General features: G+C 39.0%; 1 protein-coding gene across 2 annotated transcripts in view; it reads left to right on the top strand.

Annotated features, from left to right (window-relative positions):
* Positions 1-23,587, top strand: part of VCAN (versican) — a 106,360-nt gene that overhangs the window by 12,989 nt on the left and 69,784 nt on the right. Inside the window, 4 exon segments of one of the 2 annotated variants that reach the window (NM_204787.1) lie at positions 4,324-4,341; positions 4,343-4,696; positions 15,881-16,055; positions 16,170-16,297. In NM_204787.1, coding sequence (NP_990118.1) covers positions 4,324-4,341; positions 4,343-4,696; positions 15,881-16,055; positions 16,170-16,297 — 675 coding nt within the window. 2 annotated transcript variants of the gene reach the window in all.

The following is a 23,587-nucleotide window of genomic DNA, read 5'->3' as shown; positions in this document are numbered from 1 at the left end:
TGTGGGAGAAAAGGCTGACCCCCATCTTGCCACAGCCTCCTTTCAGGCAGCTGTAGAGAGCGTTAAGGCCTTCCCTGAGCCTGCTCTTCTCCAGACTGAACAATCCCAATTTCCTCAGCCACTCCTCATGAGACTTGTGCTCCAGAGCCCTCTCCAGTTTTACTGCCCTTCTCTTGACACTTCAAAGCCTTGATGTCTTTCTTGTAGTGAGGTGCCCAAAACTGAACACAGGGAGATGATAACCTCCCTGCTCATTCTGGCACAAAACTGAAGCTTAATTTAAAAAAAAAAAAAAAAGATTATAAGCACAAAGTGTTCTGCGTTCACCACTAAGTATTATTCCTGCCTTTGTTTTCTCTTTCACTCTCATCTCCTTGAATGGTCACATTCATAAATATCTAGCATATTTGCCTGGCTTGCTCCTTAGATTTTATGTAGCAACAGAAGTATTTTTCCTTAGAGAACTGAGAATGCTTTTGCATGACTTGTTTAAGGCTTGAAATACTCAGAAAGTGTTTTTTGAATAGGAGGGCAGCAGGAAATACGGTGTAAGCTTCTGGGGTTGCAGGAGTGCCTTTCCATAAGACCGTTGCTATTTACTGTGGTGCATGTGAAAGATTAATGACAGAAGTTCATGAGCGAGGTTTATGCCTGCTCCTAGCCTGCCATTTACTCACTTTGAACTAGCTGGTGTTACAGTTCTGTAGTTCACAAGCTGGACCTGTGATTATGATCATTGCTGAAGTTTACCTCACTCATTATAAGCTACTATTTATTATGTCATGGATAAGCGTGCTTTCATGAAAGCCCTATAATCCAAAAGAGAATACAAACACCCTAGGTTACAGTATGTGATAATGTCCTTTTGAAGGTATATGAATAATATACATCAATTTAGCATATCATGTTAATGTTATATATGTGCTGTAAAACATGTGTGCTTTGCTTATAATGTTTGCACATCTGTATGCATGTTACACTGAGTTCAGCAGCTGGGATTTATGCTTTTCTGGCAGATTTTCTTGCAGAATATGATGATGATTGTTTTTTCATTATTATGCCTCCTTCTCTTACTCTGTTTCTTAAGACTGCAGGGAATGTATGGGAAAGGTCCTCATTCTGCTCCTGCTTCTTATTCTAATATTGAAGCTATTTGATATTTAAATTAAGGAAGACACAAAAACCCAGCTGCTAAGACACAGAGACTCTGCTGGTAACCTGACTGCATGTCATACTTTGGGCTTGAATCTGCTGTCCCATCATTTAGTACAAAGCTCCCACTGATTTTATTGGCAGTTCTGGAAAGATAGATCTGTAGCCAGGTTACTTGGACTTAACTGTGTATTTTGTTTCTTTATTGTCTGTGTATTTTCCCTAAGGTCTTAAATATGCTCAAGAGTGATGCATTTTACTTAGCAACAGAAAAGAATGCTCATATTAATTGCCAGCCAGTTTAGTCATATCAAAACAATATCTCATTTAAGAATGTTATCAGTGTTTGAGGTTTTACTTGGGTAGGTGAAGATGTGGTATGAAACAGTGATTGGGTAATCACTGTTTCATGTGGTGATTGGGTAAATATCTGCTTTTCTCAGTTCGTATTCAAATTTACAAACAGTCACAAAATATTTTGTTTGCATTTTGTTGGCTGCATCCCTTCTAAGGTAGGGTTTGTCTCAGCTAGCTTGCACTACTGCAAGAAACCAAGTTTTTTGAAACTGCACAGGAATATCTCCTAATCTTCAATGCAAAACTTTTTTTTTCAGTAAAGTGTATTTTCTCCCCTTTTCTCCTCATCTACTAGTCAAAACAGATTGCTTTTTAAAAGCACTTCATAGTGCTTTCTACAGCTAAATGAGTCTGTTTGTAGGTACATAGTTTTCCCTTATTCTGGGATGTAATCCAGTTTAGGGTAGATCTAATTTGCATATCATTATGATACGTGTTTGCTGTCGAGGGTTTCATTCTACTGATGAGAAGACATGAATTCTAAAGAGGAAATTTCCTCAGGGTTTGATCACACATAACCAAAAACAACTCTTGAAAGTTTATTAAAATTCTGTCAGTCAGCGTAATTATAACTAGATCATTTTTCATTTAAGAAGTTCCTGTAATGTATATAGATGACAAGAGATCATAATAAAAACTAAATATTTTGAAACTGATTTTAATCTCCCACCTGTGCGATTTGGCAGTTTTTCCATCACAACTGATAGGATTGAGTATTCATTCTACTTCTTTAGCTCTTCCCAACTGTAATTAAATAAAGTTCCAAAGAATTAAAGGTGATATAAGAGTCAGTGATGTTTTCCTACTATAAATCTTGGGATAAAACCAGCCCATTACAGTTTTTAGCAATCAGGTGGCTCTAAGGAAGTCAAGTTTTTATTCCTTTTTAAACAATATCAGATGACTTCCCCAAATTCTTGTTTCAGTATTTTTTTTCAAAGAAATGTGTTTGCAATCAAAGCTTTTGAGCTAGTCTGTAGTCTGTAGGCCTGTCTTAAAGCTTTGTTAATTGCCCAGACTTAGTTATATGTTGGTCCTGTTTTTGTCATTCACTGTTTTATAAGCACATCCTTGCTAGATCGTGCTCAGGTTGTGTGAAACAGTTAGGTTGTGTTTGTTGAACATGAGATGTAGTATCTCACCAGTCTTTGCTTGTAAGACTGAAAATCTCACTACATGCTTGAATCAGAGTGAAGAATCTTGCTGGTAAATCAGCTCAGTTCTGTGTGAACTTTTCATTTGAGCTTTGGATGCAGTGCAGCTGTATTGGCAGAGTGCTACACCATTGTTGTTAGACTCTCTGTGGTCTAATCAGTTCTCATAGAGCTAGCTCGAGTGTTTCTGCATTGAGTTCCCAAGAATCTTAACTTAGGTAGGCATGAATGGAAATGATTTGAGGACTTCCGTTCCAACATCTTGGTCATCCTTGGCTGGGCCAGTATTTTTCTGGTTAGGACTTTTTTGTAAAAATGCATGGCTGTCGTACTGGTCGTTATTGAATATCTTTGTAGATGTTTCTATTAACGTTTTATCTCTGTGTGATGCGCATATGTTAAAATACATGTCAGCTTAATAAAGAGTTTTAAGTTTTTTTCCCCTTTTCTCATTCCCTCCTGTTTTTCCTTCAAAATATTCTGCTCGTTATAGTGTGATGATATTTTTGATGGTAGATAAATATCTAGATAACTTTTCAAGTACTGGTATCTCATATTTCCTGCTGGTGCCTGGTATTTGAAGTCATTTTGTTTCTAAACTTTATGAATCCTTGATGACTTCAAATTAATGATTAGCATTTTCAGCCTTTGAAAAAATGTTTGATTGCAGGTCAGTGAAACAGGAGATATGGATTCTATTATATGTCAGCCTTTAATCTTCATTAAGCCATTAAATATGGTGAAATAACATCACGTGACAACATAAATCTAACAGAAATCCTGTTTTCAGACAGTTGTTGTGTGCAGGTTGGATGAACAGTAGTCAACTTTCCCCTTGGGATATTGTCAGATGGAAGCATTTCACTGTAAAGTGTTTGCAGCTGGAGATGTCATAAAAATGATAAAGGTCCTATCAAGTCAAGTTTGAGCCAAGCAGGGACTTTCTGTGTGCTTTGCTTCTTTTTTGCTTTAACATCCTAAAATACCCCATTTCTGTAATGTGTTAAAGGCCCCTGGGCTACAAGGAAATAATTTCAAAAGAATGACAATTTAGGATAATCTCACTGAAAAGGCTTTTGTTTCAGCATGTATACAATAAAAAGAGTTAACCCTTGAAAGAGAAATGGAGTAAGGGATGCAACGTATGCAAAGTCCTAGGCTGTGTTTTACTTCTGGGACGTGAGCACATGAACAGGCTGCTGTAAGGTAAAATAAGGTGTAAGCATCACTAGCTCCCTGAAGTGCCTAGTTTTGGCCGGCAACAAATGTGAGGTAGCTGGTTGTCTTTCATCAAATGGTTTTAGTCTGGTGAAGTTTGAAAATGTAGCTCTTACAATTCAGCTGTCATCTGTAACCTTCAAAACAGTTTCCAAAGGAAGCCAATATTCATCCATGTTACAGTCAATGACTCCAACAAATGGAAAAAAACAAATCAAAGAGCAGGGAATTAATTTACCCAGACAGGAAAGGGCTCAGTCAAGGGCCGAGGATCTGCTTTGGCTTACTCTGGTCAGACCTGTTGTGAACCAGCTAGGGTTCATAGAGTTCAGGTCTTAAAAGTCTGTTAATCATTAAATAGTGATGAAATGTAACTGTTTCTGATTTTGCTGGTCGCTAATGTGATATATCCTTTCTCTTCTACTCTCTTCCATTCTTCTAGTTAAAGCAGAAAAAAAAAACCCTGGTGAAGGGATCCCTCTCTGGAACGTCAGTCCTTCCATGCTTCTTTTCAACCACACCCACCATAGCCTCCAGCTATGCAGCCGAATATCTTCGAATCAAATGGTCAAAGGTTGAACTGGATAAAAGCGGAAAAGATGCAAAAGAAACCACAGTCCTTGTGGCCCAGAATGGGAACATCAAAATAGGCCAGAACTACAAGGATAGGGTGTCTGTTCCAACCCATTCAGAGGAGACCGGTGATGCTTCACTGACTTTCTCTAGGCTGCGTGCAAGTGATGCAGGGGTGTACCGCTGTGATGTGATGTATGGAGTTGAGGACACACAAGGCATTGTATCGCTGGCTGTTGATGGTAAGAATTCATTTATTTCATTTGTACTCAGCAATAATCCCAGTCAATCCCAGTCAAACTGGTAACAGCTACTACATATAACTACAAAGCATTAATATGACCATTATTAAGAGATTGTTCTTCCTTCAATATTGACTTGCCCCATTCTCTTTTTGATTATTTTTAAGATTTTTTTCCAGCCCATATTTTTCTCATTTCTCCTGCACATGTTCAGGGAGGGTACTCCTGATTCACAGAGCAAATGCTGTTCGCTTGTTCCAGTAGTACATTGGTTGGTTTTATATCCTTTACAAGATGAACTCCTGCTTTCACAATTACTTTTTTTTTTTTTTAGCAGGTACCTCTAGAGTTTTCCAAAACCAGTCTTTTTGAACCATAGTACATAACATAAGACATCTATCTGAAAATGTCTGTGTCTTTCTAAGAAGACAGACTTGGCAGGCAGAAGCAGTTTCTTAATAATTGTTTCTGTAGGATGAAAAGAAGCAACTGCTCTGCTCTACTGGAGCTCTGGCTGCCGTCTCATGGGAACGTAAACCATCTAACCTCAAACAGCTCTTTCTGTGATAGAAACATCAAGCACCAAGGAAGAGTTTCTTTTGTCTCCATAGTAACTGTTGGATGGATAGCTAGGAGAATCACTTGCCAAAAGCTGCAGGAAGGCAAGTAGGTAGAAGGCTGCTAATATTCTTCCATGTGGAAGACCCAGACCTAAGAGCTGGCATGCAAGTACTATAAAGAAATAACCTCCAAAACTTTGAGGAAGAGAATTGTTCTTGTAAAGAAGCACAAGAAACAAAACTATTTTAAATAGAGTGTCAGTGGCAAAAGTAGCATCTGATCTATTGGCATGTTTCTCCTAAGGTCCTGCTTATACAGCACCATGTGTAGGCTGCTCCATATAGATGCTATATAGCCCTGTCAGTTTGGCACTAAGCCTGAACTATTAAACTGCTGAAAGGCAGGACATGTTAGCCCAGGCACTGTGTCATGTAAATGCAAATTCTGAACCAAAATTACTCAGAAGAACACTGGGCTGTGTGGATGTACCAGCTTGCATGAGCATTGGTTTGTACTCTACCTTGCACTTCTCTGCACTCAGGTATTTTTTGAAACTTAGATGTTGAGTCAAGTGACTGAGTCCCAAAACAAATATTAGGATCTTCTGTTGAAAATCATGGCTTTGGCTAAGATTTTTTGTAGGCTTAATACTATATTGTTCTTCCACTATGCCTAACTTAACTTTAGCAGTCTTTTGGCATCTGTTCAATGAACGGTTTTGAAGGTGTGGTCTTAATTTGGAAATACAATAAATCAGTGTAACCATTAATGTCTTTCTAACTTCATAAGCTGTGTAGTCTTAATGGCAAAAGCAAAAGAAATCCTGGTTTGAACATTATTTTTCAGTAATGAATGTACCTGGCATTCCTTAGTCCTTTAAAGTGCTCCCTTGACTATGTATCTATATCCAGGAGCAGCAGATGTTCACTACAATAAAATATCAGATGATTTATGGCAATACTTTAGCTTGTGTTACTGCTGCTGCAGAGCACTGCAATGAGATGCAAAGTTCAGATCTTTTTTAAATTGAAAGAAAATTTCAAACACAGCATTTTCTTTCTGAAGCTACTCTTTTTTGTGATTACTTTGATGTCAAAATTCGGGGGACAGAACAAGCTGTAAAGATTTCATATTAATGTTGTTGCTTCAATTTTGTACCCTTACTTCAATAAGGGCTTTGGCATTTTTGTGAGTTCGGCTACTATCTTAAAACAAAACAAAACAAAACAACAACAACAACAACAACAAACAATTGTATTAGTCACAAACATAATTTATTTTGGTTATGTCATCTTTTTGAATCTGTTCCCCCAAATAATAATAATTAATGAAAGAGAGATGTGTGTTCATCGTGCATTCTTCATCACCTGTTGTTAACACAGAATTGGGAAATCTTTATGCGTTAATTGTGGTAATTTCTGAGTTGAGAACTGGCATAGTTCAGCACTGCTTTGGTCTGCTCTTCCATGCAGAGCTGGTGCTGTTGCTCGTGTAAAGCTGGGTAAGATTATCACTTATCTTGCTAAAGGGCATATTTTATGATCATGGAATGAAAGATAAAATGCATTTGTGTAGCACCTATTCTCTAACATCTGAGCAAGCACCTTTTGCTTCATCTTTTCAGTGGATTAAAAGTATGTAGACAAAACAGTTACTATGACTCTACTAATATTACAGTAAACTTCTTGATTGTGTAGCTGAACCCTAAATGACTGACTTATTGGAGGCTTTTGCCAACTTCACTCTGGGGACAGTTTAGAGGTGGGAAGGAATGTTTCTGTGATGCTTCAGGAAGCACAGAATCATAGAATTGTAGAATCATAGAATGGCTTGGGTTGGAAGGGACCCCAAGAATCATCAAATTCCAACTCCCCTGCTACAGGCATGGTTGCAAGTCACTAGATCAAGCACTAGATCATGTTACCCAGGGCCCCATCCAACCTAGCCTTGAACGCCTCCAGAGAAAAGGCATCCACAACCTCTCTGGGTAGTCTATGCCAGCACCTCACCACCCTCTCAGTGAAAAACTTCCCCTTTACAACTAATCTAAATATTTCCTCCTTTAGTTTAAGTTTAAAACCATTTTAAAAGTTTAGTTTAGTTTAAAACCATTCCCCTTGTTCTATCACTATCAACCTGTAAAAATTTGATTTCCCTTCTGATTATAATCTCCCTTTAAATATTCTGTTTCAATTATTTATTTTAATGCTAACACTGTTCTGTATGTTAAATAATAAATTAAGGGGAAGTCATAGCAATGTAGAACCAGAAGGACTTGGTCACTTGAAATCTTGTTCCTTTGGTGTTGCAGATAACCATGTTACATATGCCTTTGTTAATGCCCAAATCAAGCAAGGCTTACCATTTGAATGAGTTGTCAGGCACTTTGCATGTTATGTCCCAAAGATCGTAGAATCGCAGAATGGTTTGGGTTGAAAGGAATGTTAAAGCCCATCCAGTTCCAAACCACTGCCATGGGCAGGTTGCTACCCACCAGATAGGGTCCCATACATCCTGGCCTTGAGTGCCTCCAGAGATGGGGCACCCACAGCTTCTCTGGGCAGCTGTGCCAGGGCCTCATCACTCTCTGAGTGAAGAATTTCCATCTAGTATCTAATCCAAATCTCCTCTCTTTTAGTTTAAATCTCCTCCCCCTTGTTTTATCAGTATCTGCCTATGTAAAAAGTCGCTCTCTCTCTTGTTTATAATTTCCCTTAAGGTACTGAAAGGACACAGTGTGAATTCTCACCAGACCCTTCTCTTCACCAGACTGAACATTCCTAACTCCCTCAACCTTTCTTCAAATGAAAGGTGCTCCAGCCCACTGATGATCTTTGTGGTCTTCCTCTGGACCCACTCCAGCAGCTCCTCACCTTTTTTATCCCGGGGTCCTCAGACCTGTATTCAGCTGGGGCCTCACAAGGGCAAAGTAGAGGGGAACAATCACCTCTCTTTTCCTCTGGCCACCCCTCTGTTGAGTCAGCCCAGGATACAGTTGGCCTTCTGGGCTGCAAGTGCACTGCTGGCTCACGTAGAGCTTTTTGTCCACCAGTATGCCCAAGTTCTCAGCAGGGCTGTTCTCAATGAGTTGTTCTCCCAATCTGTACTCATATTTGGGATTGCCCGGACCCAAGTGCAGCACCTTGCACTTGGGCTTATTGAACCTCATAATGTTCTCATGGGACCTCTTCTCCTGCCTGTCCACGTCCCTTTTGATGGTTTCGCTTCCTTCTGTCATATCAACTGCACCGCTCAGCTTGATGTCATCAGCAGGCTTGCTGAGGGTGCACTCAGTCCCACTGTCTGTGAGATCAGTGAAAATCAGTAGGGCCAGACTGAACTGTACCCCTCATTACTATTTTCACTGGTGAAAGCTTAAGAAAGAAGTGTGAAATACTTAATTTTAGTTGCACAAGAGGCATCAGGGCTGCCACATGGATACCCTGTTTAGTTAATGACACTTACGGGTCGTCCTTGCGGATGGGGAAGGAGCCTGCATCAACAGTTCTGCAGTGTTACATAGTTTCATCATGCTGGATACCTCCTTTTCCATTACTATTTGTAAGAAAATCTTTCCTTATACCCTGCTTGTTCCTATAATGAAATTGACTTCTCAGATAGGATGATTTTTTGTTCATAACAGACCTAGCAGTCTACAGTATTATGCACTAGGACCTCTTACGAAAAGTGGAATATGCAGAACACTTCAGCACTTCATTCATATTTGCTTTTCATTTTCATTTGAGATGATGTCTCCTCTTTGCACTTCACTGTTTGAAAATTTATTTTTCTCATGAGCAGTTCCTCCTTTTCAGCTGTTGTAATTTTATCTTTCTATGGTGTTTTGAGCTTATCTTTAGGACCCTTCTTGTTACTGATACTGTTAAACCTACATCATAAACTATCTTCTATTAGGAGTCTGTAGCAGTTGGACTTGGTCTTTATATGTACTTTCCAACTGAATTATTCTATTTTACTACTACTGTCTTTGGAAACCTATTTTGCCATTGTTCTTAGTTGCTTCCTTGTTGCTGTTACCCAAAAAATGCCGACTATTAAGAGCCTTCAGGTACTGAGGAGAAATTATTTTCCTTTCTCCTTAGCTGGCACTGAGCTGTCTCTCCATTCCCACTTCAAGCTGCTTTTTGACACCGATGGAATTTCATCTGCATCCTACTATAGATATATGGATAGAGATAATGTAGAGGTTGATTACCAGCAGACAATGATCTTCAGGCCTTCTGACCATCATCCCTGAGTGTTCAGCCACCCAGTAATAGTTTATCAAATTTCTCAGCTGTGCTGGGTCTGAAGTCAGGATAGAATTTACTTTATCTTCAGTGATTTAAAGTCAGATGCCTAGTCTAAGCTAAGCACTCAGCTCTTTTCTGATGAGAGTTGTGGGTGAGATGAGCTCTCTAGCAGTTCTCCTTCCTGTTCCCTGATCAGAGAGGCTTAGGCAGATAGTGTAAACTAGGCTCCTAACCTTCAGGAGCAAACAGTGCTAAGTTTGAATCCCACAAAGGGTTTAATGAAAAGTGCTACTGTACCTCTCCACATTTATTCCATTTCTCTAGGTATACGAAAGTTCACTTGTATAAAATAGATGTAAGATTCCTTATAAAAAGCTGACCTGGACATGCGGATTAACAGTACTTTTCATTCTCAAACATAATTGAATGTGTCATGGAACCGTTGCTTTCTGTAGTTCTGTGAGATATTAAAAAGCAATATATTTGGCCAACTGTAAGCAAAATGAAAGAATCTGAACTAACCACTCACTTGAGCCAGTTTTTGGTTATTTACCTTGGAGATGCCTGCACATTTAACTGAAGTGGCAAATGTGGTCTTTCAATTTTCTTGCTCTTTTTGAAAATCTTGTCAGGGAGTATTTTTCGGCAATAATGTTATCCTTTTCTTACTGCTGTCTTGGGAGTTCACTGCTTTCACGGGCCTTCTTTTGTTAGCTTCTGTTTGAGTCCACTGTTTGAGAGGCTTTTTACAAATTGGATTGTAGAAAAAAGCCAATAAGGAAAATCCTAAGCTTAAAATACTGACCTCCTTAATGGGAAGAAGCGGCAATTAGGGACGCAGAGTAGACTGTAATTCACAATTTCATTTTTATGCAAACTCTTCTTTCTTGCAGGCATTATAATGATAATAAATGGATGTTGTTTCCAGTGTGGGAACACTGCCTCTCAATTGTGCCGTGAGCCCTAAGAGATTGTGTGTTGACAACCTAATTGATTTATTCCCTCTAAAGCTAGAACTCCCCTTTATTAGCACCTAAGTATGGCATTTGAAGAGATGGGGTTTTGTAATCTTTTAGATTTATCTATCTTAAATCCTTATCACCAGTTGATGTTGAAATTCCACACTTCTTTGATAACTAAATAAAAATGGCCTGCTGCATTTTTAAGCTTATTCTTTACTCTCCTGAGGAAGTGATAGCAGGGGAGATGGAGGTTTCTTAGCTACAAGGTAAAGAGCAGAATATACAGTGGCTGTCAAAGGGAGGGGAGGGGAGTGGAATTCTGTGTTGAAATTCCTGGTTCTGCATGTACTGTGCCTAGGGAGTAGGAATAAAGATGCTGTGCTACATCTGCCACAGCGCTGGCACAGGGACTTGGGAGGTAGCAGCTGATCTTCAGGCTGCAGGTGATTTGGGGTCTGGCTGAGGATCTACAAGAGGACCACACACCTCCTCCCTTAAGAAGATAAAGTAGGTCCTGATATGCATGGCTACACTGATTTTTATCCTTTCAGTTATCTATTGTGAGAGCAATTCTGAGGGGCTATGTATTTCTTTTAAGTTATTTTTTAAATAATTTAAATTTCAGCAGCAGCATCTTGGCTTCACTGAATGCTTGTGCATCCAAGTACATCACTGTGTAGAGGTAACAAAGAAAGAGGGTGATCTAGGCTGGCTGTTCCAAGGCAATGCAGGTGTAGTAACCAAGTCCTCCACTTTGGCAAGTCGTCCGTGAGAAGAATGCAGTTCAGGCTGAGCAGCTACCGCTTTCCTTCTCTGGACCAGCTTCTTTGGAGGAGCCTGTGTACACTTGCATGCTGCTGCATTACTCTGTGAAGATGGAGGCAAAGATTTTGGGCAGAGGGGCAACGTGCGAGTTGATGCAAGAAGTCTAGTCCCTGGAGAGCCAGCAAATGGAGCTAGGTGGTCAGTTTGTGCTTTCTCTCTGCATGTAGAGAGGATCCTGGAGGCATCTGGCAGCCAAGATGCTGTGGATGCAACGCAAGCCTACTCTCAGGTTGCCAGAGCCAGGGATGGGAGTCGCAAGATGGTTGCAGAGCCTGGAGTGGAGAGCACAGATAAATTATTGCAGGAAGCTCAAAATACCATTCTATTCCTTCCTTGGATGCAGGGCTCTGCCCTGTTGCCTCTGTTTTGGATTGCATTTGTAATGTAAGTTGATTTCTGCATAAAAGCAAGGAAGATCACCGAATTTGTTTAGAGCTCTATTAGCTTTGGCATTGAGGGATGCTTGAAGGGTCTGTACCGCTTTGACTGAGACCTGAAAATAAAAGTGAACAGAATAACAACCACTACCATAATTATCTTTTCTCTTTACATATTCTTTGTGGTATGAAACTACTTCTGAAGTTCAGTCTTTCTGTGACTCCAGGAAGGCAAGTTGCAGCAGCATGAGCTCACCAATGAAAGCTGTTGTTTATTAGCCACAATAAAGCAGGAAGTGTCTTGAAGGAGCCCATCCCTCCAGTTCTCGGAAGTGTTGCAGCATGATACCCTGGCACATGATAAAGCAAAGCTGCAACCCAAAGGTGTGAAACCATATTATCAGTCTCTTACTCAGGAAAGTCCTAGTTTGTTAAGTGAAACACTTCATGCTTTCCTTCTCTGGTATAAGGCAAAGATAAGTGAATAAAAGACATTCTCTCTTGCTCAGACAGCGGTGGTGAATTTTGGATGCTGCAGATTACTTTCCTGTGAGTGCTCTTTTTTGCAGACACTGCTGCTCCTTCCTGTAATTAGACTGACTTTGCCAGATGTTCGGTGACAACATTACGCTGTTGTAGTCTGTTTTTCAGTTGCTTTATTTGTTCCTAGGACAACTCCTTTCTTGCCTTTTCTTTCAGAGGGCAAGTGGACAAAGGGGAAAAATCCTTTACAAATGTTGTAAAGTGCAAGAACTCGGACAATGGATTTTGCCCCCTTCTCTCTGTCTAACTGAAACAATGAAAGTCCTGCACTTTAATCTTCTTAGCCCCAGGGGGTCTTCTAATTATTGCAGCTGTTGCTCAGGCTTATACATACTGACGTCCTCCTTCCCATTCATCTTGGAGGCTCTTTTATGTCCATTGGCTCCTCACTGGAAATGGAAGAGCTTTAAACTCTGAGAATAGGTGAAGTTTACCTTTTGGATCTGGGTGAGGAGAACAAAGCATTCTCCAAGTTCCTTTCCAGGATTTACAAATGACCAAAGGCATTTTCTCGGCAGATCCTTTAAATTGATGTTAGCATTAACTCTTTAGTCCTGCCTCACTAAGGTAATGCAAGGTCCACATGTCATCAGCAAGGCTATTGATTGCTTTCAGTCTGTAAGAAATAAGGGGCTTGTTGAGAATGCACTCGTTTGTAGGCAGCTTAAAGCTTTAAAATAATGCGAGTTCAGAGAAGTATGTTGCCTTCTCCTGCTAAGTTAATAAGCCTTTCTGTGGTTTTGTGGAAAAGCAGTGTTCTTGTGCCTAGATGAAGTCATGTTACATCAGTTAAGTGAACTTGCAGGGGGGAAAAAGTATTAGAGGCAATGAATCTAAATGTCTATAAAATTTGTTTTAATTAAAATTAAAACAACAAGCCAAATGAGCAAATTACTTCACATACTTGTGCATTTCTGGTTTGACTCTGTATAACAGTCAGTGTCAAATATTCTATCCTACTGGTACATTAACATTAAGTGAGGTCAAGTTGGCTAGCTTTTGAATAATACCATGACCAAACAGGTCAATTGAACCTCAGAATTTTTATTACTATTGTACCACTGAATACATGCTGGTTTATACCAGGAGGTATATGTCCCAGAGTATGGACTGTGTTATAAAATACCCAATATATTAAAATAAAGCTCTTAAAACTCATATTTTTGTTATTTTGTATCTTTAAATTCCTAAAGTAATTAGTTGCTGGTACCTTAACTTTTTGTGTTGTAAGGCAGTGTTCTGTGATGGACATGTGATAAGGAGTTATGGTTATGGAGCATGGTTATGGAGTAAACAAAGCCAAAATACTGCTACACTCATGCTTGTTTGTATGCAAACACATACATAAAGATAAAGCTTTGCTCTATCTTAATGCAACACAAATTATCTGTAAATTTGCCTAAAGCAGGCAATGGAAGATGCCTTACAGCAGAGAAAGTGTAGGAGCATTGAAGCTGGTACATCTCTCTCTCTGACATTCCCTTTCTGTGTCACCCAGAACAGAGAGTTTACATTAGTAATAACATATGCTTCCTTGTGGCTGTGCCATAGCACGCAGGCCATTGGAGTGCTGTGGTCCTCATCTATACTGTTACACTTGCTCTTCTCATTCTCAAGAGAGAAGAAAGGTAGTCACGGGAAGTTGTCCCTGCTCTTTGCTAACTATTGAAGTCTGCCTAGAAAATTGTTTGGAAGGATGTTACGGGGCCAGAGCCAAGTAACTTACCGAACCAATCTAGCAGTTTAATAGTCATGATAATGGAATTGCAGGCACCTGGAATACTTAATTTATGTAATATAAACATAGCCATAATTTTGTTGTGACCTGCTCTTCACTTAGGACTTTGCCAGTTCAATATTTGAAGCTGAAATAATTCCTTTGCTGTTTGGAAGAAGCACTGTGCATCACGTATTCTGCCAGTGACTCTGAAAATGCACTTTATGGGGACAGTAGTGGCCTAGGAGGTTTCAAGTGGTGGCTGCAGCTGATGTGTGGGTCCATAGTAAAGTTGAAATTTCTGGTGCTTCTCCCATTTCTTGTTTCTCTGCTAGAAGCGTTAATGAAAAAATGACATCTGATGACAGAGCTTTGAACTATCTGTGTGTGAGTTCACACAGTGTGTTCTATTTTTGTTGAGAAACTTTCTTAGCAAACCACAGTAAGGAAAAAAGTAGTATTTTTTGCTTATTGTCCACAGTTAGGCCTTTGATAACAGGATAATTTTACTAAATTACTCTTTAAGAGAAACACCTACAATTTGTAAGTGTGCTGGAATTTGGTCAGTTTAGTAAGTTACTCATATTGCTGCTTACTACTGAGTTATCAGACTTCCATCTTTCAACAGTACACTAATAACAAAGACTTGGCATTAAATTTGTTATTCCTTCAATGCCAACATTTCCCAGGTCATTAAAACAGTATATTGTTTCCTCATCAGGAAATACCCCAATAAAATTATCACTAAAAATAACATTTTGTGATTTATTTTTCTTGTTTTGTGGCATTCTGCATAGTGGATTATTTATGATGCTATAATGTTTCTGAAGATTTTGATTGAAATAAATGAGGTTAGGTATATTTTTCAACCATCGTCAGGAGGCATCCTTGTGGTGCTAAACTGTAAAAGACTTTAGAAATGGGGAGGGATGTGATTTGGCCAGATGGAGTATCTGTTGTCTTAGAATTGGTGCCCATCGTGGGTCATTTTAGGTATGCAGGCACTACTGTTGTCAAACTGAGTGGGAATCATAAGTGTATGGAAAGCAGAATGTGGCTTCTGTACTGTGGCTGACGAGTACTGTCAGTACTTGTCTTAACTAAAACCATCTTAACTCTTATCCTACTCACTCCAGACATCTGACATGTTCTTGTAAATTTGGAAATTGTCTAGATTCTTTCCAGAACCAGAAAGGACATAATAAAAGCAAGATTTGTTTTGTCTGCTTTGTTGGTACTGTGTATGGGAAAGCCTAGTTATGAAAAAATAGGTCAACAGGCATATATTTATAAATGCTGTGTTTGCAATAATCTGTGAATGTGTAGGATCAGACATGAGGGCCATCACTGATGATCCAGCCTGAATCAGAAGAACAAACTGTTCGGTGTGCCCACTGGCTGCATGCTTCCCTGTGGCTGGCAGTCCTCAAACACTCAAGGGTTACCCCATTCACTCTTGGCACTTCTGCATGCAGTTACTGCAGCTGGCTACTTTCGAAAGGCTGGTTCTTTTCTTGCTTTTTCCGGTGATTAGGTGTGTTCAGTCTTGCCTGGTCACACAATTTGGCTTGCAATTGGATGGGCTGACAAGCCAGTGTGTCAGGTAGTGCCCATAGCATATGGATGTACTTCAGTGTGCATTCTTCCTTTTGATCATGGTGCTCCATTTTACATAAGTGGAAATGCTTACATGGTTTAATTACTTTTTCAGAGTATGCTAAATATAGTTCAAACTATTAAAAAGCTAGGATGTCATATAGTTACTGGTAGTAGCCACTAGAGGGGGGGAACATAATTCTATTGATGGAATATCTCAGCCTTCTAGTGTTTTAATTGTACCCATCTGTTTTTACCATAGTAACAATATCCAGGTAAAGTTACAGTATAATGATGATTGCAGAAATTGTGCGAGATGTGTCAGTAATCTGAGTTTGTTATCTTTTCAGGTGTAGTATTTCACTATCGTGCAGCCACCAGCAGGTACACTTTGAATTTTACACAAGCTCAGCAGACTTGTTTGGACAATGGTGCTGTCATAGCAAGCCCAGAGCAACTGAAGGCAGCATATGAAGATGGATTTGAACAATGTGATGCTGGCTGGTTGTCTGACCAGACTGTTAGGTGAGACATTTAAAACGCACTTTGACAGAGATTCTCCAAATTAGTATACTTAGCCTGTAAAGACTTAATGTTCTGACTTATCATGTTAATAAATACGGACATGCTGCATTTCAGGTATCCAATTAGACATCCAAGAATTGGTTGCTTTGGAGATAAAATGGGAAAGAAAGGAGTCAGAACATATGGACGCCGTTTTCCTAATGAAACTTATGATGTGTATTGCTATGTGGAACACATGCAAGGTAAGATAGGTCCATATTTATTCTGCATGACAAATTTCAAAATAACTTGGGGTTCCAATATGCAAAAGCAAAGAAATAAGTTCTGTGTACAATGCATTTTGGCAGTTTCAAATCTGAAGTGCTGAATCAAGTGAACCTGTAGTTCGTGGTGTGCTGGACCTTAATTAAGAGCAAATGTGAAGTCGACAAAGAGACAGTCATGTTTAAAGATGCTATAGTTAGTGACAGCAGATCACACAAAACTGGTGTCAAAATGTCTTATTTTTTAGATGATATTAAAGGATATGCGAAGAAATACATTAAAAGTTTGAGAAACTGTAAACATGTTCTGTATATATGTTTTATATATATATGAAGGTGGATATAATACAAATGCTGCTAAATACATTATAGTTCATATGGTATGTAATTGAAATCCATGTTTAATCTTTTGTTTTAAAAAAGAGGCATCTCAGTGTCAAAAAGAAAAAGACAAGCATGAACTTTCCATTGAGGATTAGCATCTTTAATTAAATTATTTGCAGTTCCATAATATAACCATAGTCTTTGCAAAAGTTGCTAATTAAATCACTTTAATGCAGCAGAGATTATGATCCTGCCACATGTTGATTACAATCCATGGGTTGTGATGTGAAGTCCATGGTACTTCATGATCCATGATATGACTCTGTGATCAGTCTTTGTTCAACAAAAGGTTGGATGGTGAAAAGAAGATTCAATTTTCCTGTGATTGGTCTATTCTCATATGCACGGATCCATTCACTGCAGTGGTTTGAATAGGTCACATTTCTTCTGTCTTGGCAGATTTTTATTGCATATCAGTTTCACTGCTCTTTTCTAAAAAGATACTTCTGGTTCCTAAATACAGATTTTTTGAGCTGATGTTTGATTGATATACATTTGGTTTACTGTGGTTAGTGGAACAATAAGTCAGCTATGGTTTTGAGTAAAATCCACTTTTACATAATTAAGGTACTAACTGCTCATTTGTACTCTGTATAAGAGCAGAAATAAATTAAAGCATGCAAAATTTTCTCCTGATAATGACTTCTAGAGATTTTAGTCTCTGAAATCGAGTATGCATTTTTCTCTTACATTTAGAAGATGGTCCCAGTCTGTGTTGACTTTTTAAGAGTTATCAAATACAAACAATACAGGTCTTGCAAAGGCTAGAATCATAGAATCACAAAATCACAAAGGCTAGAAAAGACCTACAAGATCATCCTGTCCAACTGTCCACCTCTCACCGATAGTTCTCACTAAACCATGTCCCTCAATGCAGCGTGTAAATGTTCCTTGAACACCTCCATGGTCAAAGACTCCACCACTTCCCTGAGCAGCCCATTCCAGTGCCTGACCACTTTTTCGGAGAAGTAGTGTTTTCTAACACCCAATCTGAATCTTCCGTGGCACAACTTGAGGCCACTCCCTCTAGTCCTATCACTTGTTACTTAAGAGAAGAGGCTGACCTCCATGTCACTACAACCTCCCTTCAGGTAGTTATTATACATGCAAGCTTGGAACGGAAAATTAAGCAAGGGAATTTCATTAATGCTCAGTATTGTCTTAGTTTTACTTATGTTCCATCTGTGTCTGTCAGTGGACAACTTGCTTGAACACAAAAGATCCATAACATTCCTCAATTCCTCCATAAATCTGTGATGGAATTCAATTCTGAATCAACTCTTGAATCTGTCAGATCAATACTGAGCACGTAATAAAACTTATCCTTAAGCTCTCTATTTACATAACTGGAAAGTCCTTTATGTGAAGAGGCAGCTGTGGTGGAGAAGATAATTGCCAGTTAACAGTTGAGTCTCAGCCTACTGCATGGGGATTTTGTTGCTTCTATCAATTTTAATGCCAGATTATTAGACTACTGTAACAGCTAACCACTTTTTTTTTTTTTTTGCCTGTATACTCAGTTTTCAGTGAACTTGAGTCAGAAAATAGTATTTGCAAGTCAGGAGTGTTATATGGTATAGATATGTTATACTGACATGCAGCGGAGTTAATTTATTCTCTTTGCTGAAGAGGAACAGATGCAATACCATGTTATGATATAATGCAGGATAACTTTTTGCCGCCAACTTCACGCAAACCTGTGCCTCTGAGTCAGACTTCCTTTTTAAGACAGAGCTATGGAGCCAAGATGGCTTGATGACTTTCTGATAACGGAAACAGTGTTTTTTTGTGGGTTTTTTTTTTGTTTGTTTTGGTTTTTTGTTTGTTTGTTTTGCTTTGTTTTGCTTTTTTTTTTAAGAACAAATGATAACTTTAAACACAGAACTTGTTTGAAGTTACATCAGTGGGATTACACTCTGCAACCATTCATCTGCAGAAGACAGGCTAAATTTAGATAAACTGCCAACAGAAGTTATTGGAAAGTGTACACTGCAGTAAAACAGCTCCTGCATTTTGTCTTCTGTATTGTAGCATGCTCCTCCACTGGTGGAAAATTTAGCAGTTCAAGATGTAAGTTTTAGTCAAATTTCTTATTTCCCTTATTTACCCCACCTAAGGTTGATTCTGAAAAGTGCTGTCAACACTTCATTAAAAACAGCTGATACTTTGCATATTGTAGAACTGTGCTTAAACATGATTATTTCCATCCAAATTTGAAAGTTCTTATCTACATAGTCTGTTCTGTTTCAGTGCCAAATCTGATACTTGGGCTAAATAAGTCCTTATTCAGAGAGCTCATGTCGGGCGGATAACTATTCATGGAATAAGATGGTTGTTTGATTAATGATATCAAAATCTGGACCATAATGAGATGTCAGCGTGGAAGTCATGGAACAGTTAAAGGACTGTTGGCCAAGGCTTGAGATACTGTTAGCCTAGAAGGCTATAAATGGTGGTAGGAATACTTAAAATACATGGTATAAATTTGTATTGACTTTGCAGTACTAATTTGGGCTGTTACACAGAGGATTTGTAGGAGCAACACCATTTCAGTTTTCTTCCTTTCTGTCCATATAAGTTAGCCAAAAACTTGGATTTCTCCTTGAAACACACACACACAAAAATGGCTTAAATTAAAACCAGTTGTCTAAACTAAATCTTGCCACTTCCTTGCTCTAAGGAAACCCACAGAAATTAAAGACTGCACAATTATGCATAAAATATTTTGAGTTTTGCTAAAAACGAAACAACAGCACAGGATAATACTTCTGGAAGGATTTTCAATTTCTGAACTCCCAGTGATAAAAATAAGAATGTGGAGATAAAATCTGGAGTTAAAATCTTGTTAAATATGTACTGGGCTTGGGGGTCTTACTATGCACTCGTATACTTCTAATTCTTCCTATTTCATTGCATATTTCAGTATGCTAAGTGTTTAAAGAATTTAGAATATCTACCTTTACATATAAGAGAGGATTCTTAAGTAAGGGTTTAATCTAAGGAGATTCATTGCCAAAGGTCTGGACATAACTGATGTTCTCCAAAAACTCTGACTGAAAAGTGTCCAGACCAATGTCTGATGTAGGAGACTCCCTTCTAAGGAGGTGGTTGATGAGGAACAAGGATTTCCATTCTGTCTTCAGATAAGGTTGGATATGACTGATTTGACACTGATATGCTGTCAGAAACAGACAAAGTGAAATCTGGTCACTAAAGCCTAATGATGAAATGAGTGGCTGTTAAAGTGTGCTGCAGAGCCAAAGCACAAAGTACTCCATGCAGCATCATCTTCTGGCCAAAGCCAGTTAGAAGCCATATATGTCTAATAAGTATATATAATATACAGATGGGAAGTCACGCTAAGAAAGTTATTTTTGGGTGGCTGTGGGGAAGATTATACAGTCTCCTTTTCATGCACCATTTTCAGCTCCCCAGTGAGTGTGGGGAAGAAAAAGAAAACAAAACCAGATGGCCTTTAAATACTTTCAAATTAGTCTCATGCATTTTTGCTATTGTCATGGAAATTTGTGTGAGAACAATAATGATTTAAAAGGTCTTGGTCTAAAATACAGCTTCAGGTGTGAAGTCTCTTGTGCTTTGAGCAGCTGAAAATCTTCTCTAGAGTCTATTCTGACTCTGGTGTGGCAGTTGAATTTTAAAAAGGAAGCACAGAAAATTATTTTTTCTTCTCAGTTCAAGGCCTGTGATATGGTCACAGTTTTTGCATTGGTATTCACTGGATGTGTCTCCAGCCTTGAACTGTGTGATTTGATTTAAAGATACAAGAGTTCTCAAGAACTCAAGTAGTGCAAACTAGGTAGAAAGTAATCCCATGCTGCTTTTTCTGTATGAAGTGATACTTGAGCTGGAACATGAGAAATCTTGTCTGTAGGGAGATCCAAAAAATCCTGATTTCTGAGTACTTTCTATGAAAGTAAAGCACAAAAAGAGAAAAAAAATATATACAGTTCAAAGTTCATTTTTTGCCTTCGGATGAGGCTGTGACCAAGCTCTGTAAGGATATAGCAGTTGCCAAGGTACTCTGCATTCTTGAGGGCAAGCTGATGGGAAAAGTATACCCTTCCAGTCCTATCAAATGCAATAGATTCCTGTTCAGCCAGCGATTTTGCATAGGACAGATCTAAGACAATCAGGAGAATTTAATTAAATTGTTACTGATGTGTATCAAAAGGAATCAACTAACTTGTTCTAACATGTAAGGGAAAAAGACTTCAGTTTGTCTAACATGCTGCTTTAAAGTTCAACATAGCTGCTTATGTCTTTGTGATAAAATGTTCAAGGCAGAATAAGTCTGTCTGGTTTCCCTAAGTGAACTTGAATGAAACTGTACATCCAGGCTGGATTTCCAGGTTTTACTTTCCTAGAAAGAGTTTCACCACTGTTTGGGCTGCTGTTAGGGATACTTCTTTACTAGTCTGGTGTATCAGAGAAGAAGCCCTTAGCAGAGGCAGGAGGGAGGAAAAGAATTGCAGCTGAGACAACAAATCTTGTCTGTGCAGCTTGGGAAATGAGGGCTGACTCAAGAGCTGGACTATTAAACAAACTAACTGTACATAGCATCTAAGGACCCTGCCTGTGGTGAGCTTCTCAGGTCCGTCTTGGCCCAAATGTGTATGTGCTTTTTTTCCAGAGTAAGCAAAACAAGGGTAGTGGTCTCTGTTGTCTTCACGCATGTGTATATAGATAGGGCAGATGTGAGCAAAACCTCTCTGTTCGTGGTGCACAGCTTGTCTGATAGCTCTGTCAGTGTCTGCATTTTGCAAGGATCTTTTGGCCAAAGAACGAGAGGACACAAAAATGAAATTTAATATTCCCCTGTGTTGCCTTGATTCTTCCCTTTGTCTTTCTTTAAATGACACTGCTGATAGTGGAAACTGTAGAATCTGAGCACCCAGCCACAAGATTGGTGAATGCTTGTGAATTCTTCTTCCTAGTCAGTGTCGCTGAATCCCAGATGGGATGTTGTTTATGAAGAGCCTTGTTGCTCTGGGAGAGTAAAATGGGCAAAAAGGCCGAATATATTAAAGATTGATGAATGTAAGGGTCTTTTGGTCATTCCCCAGAAATGGGTTGGGTAACTGGTAGGACACTCTATAGGTAGTTAGCAGCCACTATTAACACCAGCTGGTGTGCTTCTACATTTGTCTACAGCATATTCAATGAGAGACTCACAGGTTCTCTTGTACGCTTCTCTGCAGTTTGGAGGAATCCTGTAAAACTTGTCATGACTTGCATATGATGCCTTCCACTGTGAGTGTAAGTGGCTTCTTGTGCTGTCACACTGGATTGCCCTGGAGGGGTTTATGCTGTACCCAGGGAGAAGAGTGCCACATAGCAAGGCTCAAAGAGCTTCTCTAGGAAATAGCAGCATACCAATCTCTTAGTTGTGGTTTTGTCTATTGGAAGATAAATTACTGGTGAAGGCTGTGCTGGAGGACTAAATCTAGCTTTATCACTTCTGCCCTAGTCAATACATGTTGCATTTTGACCCCTGGCTACGTCTGCCCTTATTTCTGTGCCTGCTTTTGAGATGTGTGATTCATGAAATTCACACCTATAAACATGCCCAGCTCAGTGAGATGTCTCTGATGAGAGAGGATAAGTGAACTAGCCTTCAAAAGAATGAAGCTTGCTATAAAACTAGCTGATAGGTTTGTGGATTTTAAGCTTTTTCCTTGGGGGTTGCAGTGAATCAGCTTGTCTTCAAGAGAAAAAGCTGGTTTCCTCAACGTGTTTGATCTGTTTGAAAGAAGCAATAAAGAGGGAAAAAGACAGTTAATATGGAGAACAACATGACTTCAGACCAAGTTCTCTTTCTGATGAAAAGCATGTGTTTACAGTGAATTGGACCAACACTTTTTTCATGTACTATGAACTGAATTTCCACACTGCTGTGGGGATAGAAATGCAGGGAAAAGAAGTGGGAGATTATTAAATAGTCCTTGCAGCACATGCTTGAAAAGTTTTGGTAATTTGCTAACCATCACTTCCTGACCAAGTACTAATAGTATTAGAGAGGTGACGCAGATAGCAAAATACCTCATCTAAATGCAGAGAGGGGAGACTTCTGCATGCTCTGCAGTAGTGTAAGGCTGGTTTTAGGAAATACAGGACATTTTACATCCCCGCATATTCCAAGTGATTGCACTCAGTGTACACAAACAGTGGGTCCTGATGAATTGTTTCTGTGCTCTATGGGTCAGCAGGTCCCTGAAGTGCAAAGAATTCTGTACATGCAACATACATGACCACAGCATGCTGCAGGCGGGATGTGCAGGAAGGATTGTGCAGAATCACTTGCATCATGTGTTTTTGGGCTGCTGTAAATGAAACTGATTCTATCCAGCTGATGAAATATACAGAACACTGTTTTCTTTTCAAATGCTTGACAGAAGACAAAACTTTCCTTTTTTTTTTTTCTTTTTTTTTTCTTTTTCTTAATGTGGTTTTGCAATAAGGTTGTAAGACAGCTTTTAAGAATTTTTGAACTTCTATAGCAAGGCCTTTGTTAAACCCTTGCTTTTTTTTTTTTTTTTTTTAACATTTTGTCTCAGCAGTTATTACTCACATTGAGAGCACACTCAAACAAACATATAGAACGTAAATTTATTTTCAGACTGGACGGCCAAATTGTGGAGTCGTAGTTTCCAGTATGAATGACTGCTGTTTGGAATCTGACTTCTGCACTTCAGTGGATTGTTTTTAAATAAGAATTCTGGAATCATAGCAAATCACTCTTTAGAGCAATTGCAAGTTGCTGAGTTTTAGCATGTATTTACTCTTTTTTTGTCAGCAGTATTCTTGAAATACATGAATGGTATGTGATTAAAGGGAAAATAAAAGCATTTTATTGATTGTTCTGGT

This window comes from Gallus gallus, chromosome Z (assembly GCF_016699485.2).
Source record: "Gallus gallus isolate bGalGal1 chromosome Z, bGalGal1.mat.broiler.GRCg7b, whole genome shotgun sequence".
Lineage (NCBI taxonomy): Eukaryota > Metazoa > Chordata > Aves > Galliformes > Phasianidae > Gallus > Gallus gallus.
The sequence above is the reverse complement of the archived record's forward strand: the minus strand, read 5'-3'. Positions and strand labels throughout refer to the sequence as shown.